This window comes from Henckelia pumila, chromosome 4 (genome assembly GCF_033568475.1).
Source record: "Henckelia pumila isolate YLH828 chromosome 4, ASM3356847v2, whole genome shotgun sequence".
Lineage (NCBI taxonomy): Eukaryota > Viridiplantae > Streptophyta > Magnoliopsida > Lamiales > Gesneriaceae > Henckelia > Henckelia pumila.
Genome location: NC_133123.1, coordinates 191,622,078 through 191,631,323, shown reverse-complemented (window position 1 = coordinate 191,631,323; position 9,246 = coordinate 191,622,078). Strand labels below are relative to the sequence as shown.

General features: G+C 36.5%; 1 protein-coding gene across 1 annotated transcript; it reads left to right on the top strand.

Annotated features, from left to right (window-relative positions):
* Positions 1 to 682: 682 nt before the first annotated feature.
* Positions 683 to 1,809, top strand: LOC140862488 (uncharacterized). The gene is made up of 3 exons (XM_073265512.1): positions 683 to 800; positions 910 to 1,048; positions 1,533 to 1,809. The coding sequence occupies exons 1-3, from the start codon at positions 683 to 685 to the stop codon at positions 1,807 to 1,809; spliced, it is 534 nt and encodes a 177-aa protein (XP_073121613.1).
* Positions 1,810 to 9,246: the final 7,437 nt, after the last annotated feature.

The following is a 9,246-nucleotide window of genomic DNA, read 5'->3' as shown; positions in this document are numbered from 1 at the left end:
TCAATCTTAGGCTTTGACCAGTCAGTCAGACTGATTATTTCTCCAAATTAAATTATCTGGCATAAATAATTATTTCCTCCTCTTCAATAATTATTTTTAATTGTAAATTAATTCGATAACTAATTTTTGGGGCGTTACAGAGAACTTGGAGGGTTCAAACAATCTAGAATTGTGGACAAATATATTGTCGCATGTACAAGAGAATGGGCAGAGTATTAGTCATTCTTTGTTATGAGTAGTAGAATCCTTTCGATGTATAAGGATCTAGTCTATAGTGATAAGAATATTTCAATATGATATTTCCAGAAAGATTTCCTAAGGGATGGAAATTTTGTAATTCGAATTTGTGATTGACGGTTATCAATCATGTATTAACACTGAAAGGTCAGGATCAGTGTCAGATCAGATAAGAGATATAGTATAGATGAATCTTATCTTTTCATTTGATACTGATAGAGGATAATGAGAGTAATTATGCATATCCAGAGTTAGTTGATGACTAATTGTGATTTTCGCAGAAGGGTCATAACTCATATTTGCAGTCAGTAGTTACTCTTTCAGTTAAGTAATTAGAAGGATTACAAGAACTTTGTGCTAATGGTATTATCTAATGACAAGATTAGTCGGGGTACTTTAGAACTGATAAGGGAAGTGTGTTCAAGGATAAAGTTACTATTGAAACATGTACAAGGATTTGTTTACTCGGTTCTGGTTGAAAGGTATGAAGCACATTGAGTATCAATATGATTCTGAGTATTGGGCGTGTCAACAGATTAATACAGAACATCGACAACCTGGAGGTTTGTATCAGTTTGCCTATTACTGTGTGTAAATGAGAGTTTATCATGATGAATTTTGTGACCCATTTGCCGGTATCTTTGAGGAATTGTGATGCTATTTGGATTGTAGTGGACAGACTCACCAAGTCAACACATTTCATTCCATATAACAGATACTATAGTTTTGACAGGATGGATCGTTTTTACATTCAGGAAATTGTACGATTTCACGGAGTACCAGTAAGCATTGTCAATGATCGAGACCACAGGTTTTCTTCCACATTCTGGGGGAGTTTTCAGCGCGCTATGGGTATTACTCTTAGTTTGAGTACTGTTATCACCTTGAGACTGACGAGTGGTCGGAGCGCACTATCCGTACTCTTGAGGATATGCTGAGAGCTTGTTCTATGAATTTTGTTCCAGCTTGGCAAGATCAGTTGTCATTGATTGAGTTCGCGTACAACAACAGTTATCATCGCAATATTGGTATGGCACCATTTGAGGCATTGTACGGGAGACAATTTCATACTCTACTGTTCTAGGAAGAAGTGAGGGAGAGACAGGTAGAGGGACCAGAATTAGTCCAGCAGGCTATTAATATTGTTAAAAAAAATCAAGAAATGGATTAAGACTGCACAAGATCGACATGCTAGTTATGCTAATATTAAGCGAAGACCTTTGCATTTTGCGGTGGGCGAGAAGGTGTTCTTAAGAGTTTTATCATTCTGCAGGATTCTGATATTTGGCTTACAGTTTGGCTTTATCGCCGTACTTGTCTAGTATCCACGATGTGCTCTATGTATCGCTGTTGCGACGCTATGTGGCGGATGATTCCCACATTTTGCAACCTTCTGAAGTTCATTTGGATACAGATTTGACATATGTGGAGAGACCCTTGCGTATTCTGGATCATAAGGTTAAGATGTTGCGTACCAAAGCTATTCCTCTTGTTCTAGTTCAGTGGCAGCGCCAAAGAACTGAAGAAGTCACTTGGGAACTTGAGATTCGTATGCGTGCAGACTATCCATAGTTTTTTTGATTGTTTTGTATCTCAGTTGTATCTTGTAAAATATTCAGTTTGAATAAATAATGATATTCAATATCTTTTTTTTGCATACTTAAGATGTAATTTCGAGGATGAAATATCTTAAGTAGGGTAAAAATGTAGTAGCCCGTTCCCATTTTACAAGATTAATTGACTGAATATGATTAAGTAATGGATTAAGGGATTAAATTGAATTTAATTAAAGAAATTAGAAAATTGAATTCGGGTGAGTTCAGACCGTCCGAACTAAGAACGGAACGTTCGAACCCATCACCAGCTATCCAATGAGGTGTCAAATTAACATCGACACGTGGCGATGATCGGACCGTCTGGTCTGGGATCTGAGCATCCGATGTGCTAGCAGGACATATGTTCACAATATTGTAATAAAACATGGTTTTCTGTTTCATATTATTATCTTGCTCATTACTTTAGAGTTTATTTCGCGGAAGAAATATCTAAAGGTGGGTAGAATGTAGTAACCCAGAGTCCATTTTAAGATAATAATATGATAAACATGATTAAGGGTTAGTATTTAGCCAATTCAAGGTCTTAATCGGGCTTCATATGCAAGAATTGAACTTCCAAATTTTGGACAGGATCGGACGGTCCGAACCCAGATCGGACGATCCGAACCCTGCAAGATCGAAAGCTCCAAAATGAGGCAGTGTACTTTGGAAGGAATACAGGATCGGACGCTCCGATCCAAGAACGGACGGTCCGATCTTCCCTTAACCAGCCATGCACGATGACTAAGCCATGAGTTTTGATAAGTGTCGAGTATTCATCAGATCGGACGGTCTGATCTCGAGTTCGGACGCTCCGATCACCACGTTCCGCGCATGCAGAGATCAGACGCTCCGATCCCAAGATTGGAGGCTCCGAAAGTGGCCGAGTTTTGGCCTATAAATAGGGGTCTTCAGATTCATTTCTGAATACAAATTCCTAATTTTCCTTCTTCAGTTATATATAGTGTGAGGTATACACTTGAGGGCTCTATCGGTTAATAGAGAGGTTCTGGAATAACAAAGGTGTTGTTATAGTCCTCCAGAACGAGCGAATCCAAAGGGCTAACTATGGACAAAGGTATGGTCCGGGAATATTATTAAGTTTTGGGAGTATTTATTAGCTTAGTTAAGGCTTATAGAACTTGTGTAGTGATACGGTGAACTTTTGATTATAGGCTTGGAACCTAGGTCCTACTAGACTTGAACTAGCCTAGAGGTACGTACACATTGACTGAGATTGCTAGCGAGTATACATGTTTATATGTTGCATTTACTTGGCATTATTATGTGACATGATGTCTGTTTTACTTCTTTTTATATTCATATGTCATGTGCACATACACGTTGAGCCCATACCTTGTTATACCTTGACTATAGAGCCGCTCAGCTCTATACTTGTATATAGTCTATCACTAGGAGTACCGTGACGGCGGGGACATATATGTTTGATTACTCCGGTGTACTAGACGAGTGTGGTTGTACCCAAAGGTTGATCCTCAAGGTTGCTGCACTCATGTGGAACCTGTACTGAGCATGACTTTCAGATGACTTATTACCCGTCATCACGAGTGCATGCATTATATTTATATGTCTACTCATGTTTATGTACTGGGATGTAGTCGCTCACGTCCTAGTTATTATCTTGGACGCCCCATTCCACGGGGCAGGTCGCAGGATGGACGGAGCTGGGAGTTCGAGGCAGGACTAGGGAGCAGGAGCTATCAGTGGATATTCTATACAGCAGGATTCGATATAGCTGTATAATATTTTAGACAGTTTTATTTTAAAAGTCTCTTCGATATGGTTGTATCACTACTGAGTTTAAGCTTTGAACTTTTGTACTAAGATGATATGTAAATTATGGGTTATGTTTCCGCATGTTTTAATCTGTTAGTGATTATATGTTTTAATTAAGATTAATGTGTGCTATAGTTTCCAGTTAGTAGGTGATTCAATGCAGGGTCACTACACCCTTCATCTTTATCAAGCTTAATTGATGAGCTCATGGGAGTAGTGGTAGCTGTGCAATTTTCCATCCCGAATTTTTTGATAATTTCTTTGGTGTATTTGGTTTGACTTATGAAGATTCTATTCTCCAATTGTCGAACTTGTAAACCAAGAAAGAAATTCATTTCACCCATCATGATCATTTTAAAATTTTTCTGCATTAACTTATAAAATATCTTGCACAGTTTGGGGTTAGTTGACCCAAAAATAATATTATCAACATAAATTTGAACAAGGAGTGTGTGATTATCTTTTGTAAATTTGAACAAAGTCTTATAAACTGCGCCTATAGTGAAGTCATGTTCAATAAGAAATTTGGTTAGAGTATCATACCAAGCCCTCGGAGCCTGTTTCAATCCGTATAGAGCTTTATTTAGATGATAGACATGGTCCGGAAACTGATGATTAATGAATCCTGGGGCTTGCTCAACGAAGAATTCCTCTTGAAGATTAGCATTTAGGAAGGCACTCTTAACGTCCATTTGATATACTTTGAAGTCTTTGAAGGATGCATAGGCAAGGAACATCCTTATCGCTTCCAGTCTAGCTACTGGTGTATAAGTTTCATCGTAATCAATTCCTTCGTCTTGCCTATATCCTTGAGCAACTAGTCCTGCTTTGTTCCTGATAACCGTTCCATCTTCATTTAGTTTATTTCTGAACACCCATCGAGTTTCTATAATATCTTGATGATATGTTCTTGGAACAAGATCCGAGACTGAGTTTTTGGTAAACTAATTTAGCTTCTCTTGCATTGGTTCTATCCAGCAACTATCAGTCAATGCATCATCAATTTTCTTTGGCTCTGTTTTGATATGAAGCTGCATGAAGAAACTCTTTGATCATCTGTCCTCTTGTTCTTAGTGGTGCAATTGGATTCCCTATCACCAGATTTGGTGGATATTTCTTTGACCATTTAAGATTGGGTCCAAGTTGTCTTTCAGGATCCAGTGTATCTTTGAGTTGAATCATTTATGTATCCTTGATCATCCACTATATTATCATTGTGAGACTGATATTCCTGAATATCTTGCTGATAATTTTCATCTCTCTCAACTGGTTGAGTTATTTGATATTCAACTGTTTGTTCAACATGGATGTTCTCAACTGCTGGATCTACTAACTCATGTTCTGGAGTTTGAAGAGATTTTTTTATTATTGATGAATCATCTTCACTATCATCCTCCTGCTATATCTCTTGGAATCGATATGAGAGTTGATTGACATTTGTTGCAGTTTCCATGGGCACTATTTCATCAAAGATAACATGCACAGATTCTTCAACATGTAGGGACGTTCTTTTAACAAATACTCTGTAAGCTTTGCTAATAGAGGAGTATCAAAGAAACTAACCCTCATCTGACTCTGCATCAAATGCAGTCAAATGATTTATACCATTGTTGTGAATATAACACTTACAACCAAATACTTTGAAATAGAACACATAAGGCTGCTTGCCAGTCTAGATCTCATATGGAGTTTTCAATTGTTTCTTACATATCATCGATCTGTTCTGAGTATAGCAAGCAGTATTCACAGCTTCTGCCCAAAATCTTTGAGACATCCCGGAATCAGCTAACATTGTTCTCGCAGCTTCTTTTAGAGTTTGATTTTTCTTTTTTGCAACACAATTTTATTGTGGTGTTCTATTGAAAATCTTGATCAGTTGGGAGCAGTCCGGGCTTTAGATTTTAAGAAAATGACCCAGGTGAAACGAGAGTAGTCATCGACGATAACAAGAGTATACTTCATTCCCCTGATAGCGCTAAGTCATGTCACGCCCAAATTACCCAACTCAATCAGATAAAAAAAATATGCAGTAGTGTGAGTAGGGATTGTTCCCACGAGGAAAATGAAATTTAGTGTGTTCCAAAATAAAAGAAAGGGGATTTGAGTTTTGGAAATTAAGTACTAAAATTTAAAAGCTATATTTAATGAAATTCTATCAACTATCATGCAAGATTAAATTAAAACGAAAAAATCAATGAGAAATAAGCCTTGGTATCGGTCGACTACACCCTTGAATTTATTAATTCGATCATCGATTACCTAGAAATAATTAATCATATCAAATATTCATCATTGAAAATCAAATTCTTGTTTCACCTTAATCTTAGTTAACTAGACACAAGTGTTCTAAGTTAACCCTTACCAATGAATTAACCCAATACAAGCGATTAGATTTAAATCCATGATAGCATGCAAACTAGTGAAACTGACGAATCTAGACAACACATACACAAGCAGATGTATTTAATCTAGCCAATTGTTGTTCCTACAATTTAATAGATTCACAAGAGGAAAATATCAATCGTATTTGCTTCTCAAATTAGTTGATTCAAACAATTACGGATTTGAATTCTAATTTAGTAGTAGATTATATAGCGAAATCCTAGGGTGATCAATCCAAAAACCTCACATACAAGCATGAAATAAATCAGAACAACTTTTGATACTCAATAAGAATTAAACACTGAAAATAAAAATCTCATTAATAAACAAAATCAAGGGCTTGTCTTCCTCAACCAAGTTCTAAAAACTAGCCACAACGATCCATGAAAAATGAAAAAAAAATTAAAAGAAAAGATAGAAAAAAACCTAGTCGCCAAGGAATAAACTTGATCTCTAAGCTTCAAAAGTCTGATGAAAATATCAGAAAAACGGAATAAAGACCTAATAAAAGGCTAGAGTCCAAAATAAAAGAGTTTCCAAAATTAAAAACTTTCTCCCGAACAGCCCCGCTCGCTCGATCGGTAAAGATTAATCGATCGAGCGAGATATCCTCTGTCTTGATACTCCTTCTTTTCTTCATACGGACACCCGATCAGTTAAAGTTGGCGGATCGAGCGGCCAAAGTTCTGTCTCGCAATCTTTTCTTCTATATGGTGCCCGCTCGATCGATAGAACTTTGCTGATCGAGCGAGAAATTTTATGTTTTGAACTCCGAGACTTTTTCCCAACAAAAATTCTATATCCTACACAGTAAACCCATGAGCATGTTATGTAGACACAAATATGAAATACGAGAAAAATACTAAATTAAAACACACAAATTCATGCAAAACAACAACAGAATGATGTTAAAATATGCAACGCAAACACAACTATCAAATTCCCCCACACTTAATCCTTGCTTGCCCTCGAGCAAGTTATGCAAAAACAAAATGAAACAGAACAAACACAGAAGCAAGGAAGACTCATGCATAACATAGCCTCAGAGAAGTTTTTTCCACAAAAACAATCTTACTACTACTCTCGATTATCAATGATACACCTTCAGTCAAATGAGAACGTGTGTGTGTGACATGTTACCCCAGTTACATGCAACTTCAAAAGACAAGTTTCAAGACAGTTCGCCGACCTATAACAATTCAGTGTAATGCTTCACAATCAAGAACCCTCCTCCCAACAATTCATCAACACAACACAACTCTCTTGAGATAAAATTATGCACCCGACAATTTTAAAGTTCAAATAATTACCCGCATACTTAGCTATAACTAGATAGGATTCGAATTTCAATCCCCTCGTCTATAGCCCGGATGGAACTACAATCCCATGGAATCCGCAAACTTAGCTACGAAATAGTGAATAGAATTTCATTCACATTCCAAGCCTGAATGGAATTTTTAATTTAAAATTTTCAAATCTTAACCCCATGTTATCCGCATAATTAGACACAAACAAGACGATTAGGATTTCAATAATCTTTCTCGCAACCCTGATGGAGTTAATTTTTCACCAATGCTTAATAAAAAATTCAAAAAGATGCCCCCAAGAGTGTATATGTCATATCAAAGAGATCATCGAGATTCAAGCAACTATCAAGTTCCGTGACCGGCTAAATCGGTGTGATTAAAAATCAACTAGCAAGCGCACCAGGTCAAATTATAATATAGTGAACAAAAGTCCAAATGTCGAACCCACAGGGACTGTATATGTATGAATACCAAAATATATTTATTTCTACTTAATCTAGACTAATAAATATAGGTGATTCTGATTTTAAACTAATAATAAAAAGTTGCAATTAAGATTTAATTAAATAAAACGAAGCAAAAAACTTTGGATTAATTCAAATGTGGGAAAATTTTGATCAAGGACTTACGTAGGTACCAAAAAATTCATGTAACAAGCAGTCGATCTAAGACATCAGACTTAATCTTAATTCACGGGAATTTTTCTAATTTGTTCGAGGGACTATTTCTAGAACAATCAAACCTATTCAAATATTGATGAACTAATATTTCGTAATTCTAATCAAATTTGAATGCATGAATAACTGTGAAAATTCAGTTTACACCCAAACCGCATAATGAAACCGAATTTTATTTCTAGTAAGTTTTACACTATGTTGATTATTAAAGTGATCAAAATCGAAACCTCCTCTGTCGAATTGGAATCAATTAACATGCAAACAAATAACTGGCCAGAAAATTCACAAGACAAATATGAATTCAATAAACAATAAATTCAAATCAAGTCTGAAAATCTCAAATAAACAAACGAGTTTTCTACATCAATTTTCTGGCCCAATCACGTGGCCTTGATCGAATAAAAACTACTACTCACTAATAAACATGATTAAATAAACCAAGTCTAAATTCATAAAATAAAAATAGTAGAGTAGAGAAAAATCTGAAGAAATTCGCTCCACAGCCGCCGTAAGCTTTTCCCGTACTCAAAAAGACAAAAAGTCTGTAAAAAGAGCATAAATATTCTATTTATAGGGTCGCGCCAATTAGAATCCTCGTAAAACTTGAATTCTCGGAAATTAGGTCTCACGGACACGCGCGCGCGCGCAGCTTTAAAAGTCAGTGAATCATCAAACGTCTCGCGCGCGCGCGAGGAAGAAGCTCGCGCGCGCGCGACTTCACTGCAACTCCTCTGTCGAATTCTTCTACGCACGCGCGGGCCTGGAGCTCGCCCGCACGTGGCTTTGCTTGGTTGCCACTGGAAGATTCTTCTGCGCACGCGCGAGCGCGGCTTGTACTCACAGAAATCCCATAATTGCTTAATTTCCTACAAAATTCAACCTAGAGAGTATAATGCATGCACATAACATAAAATACTAATAAAACTTACGAAAATAACTTAAATGCATGCAAAATAAAAATAGAAAGACATAAAATAATGCATACTAAACACACTTATCAACACCCTCATACTTAAGCCTTGCTCGCCCTCGAGCAAGATTAAACAAACACACAAACAAGAATCAAGATATACTATGGATCTATGGCCTCAACAACAATTTTTAACAAAAATTCACATCCAATCACATCAAACCTACTAACACGTAAAATTTATAAATAAACTAGTTCACCGCATAAACTTATAATCTCTTCAACTCATGTTCCAAAGTACCTACATCCAAATTCTATCCATACATTCATATATCATGATG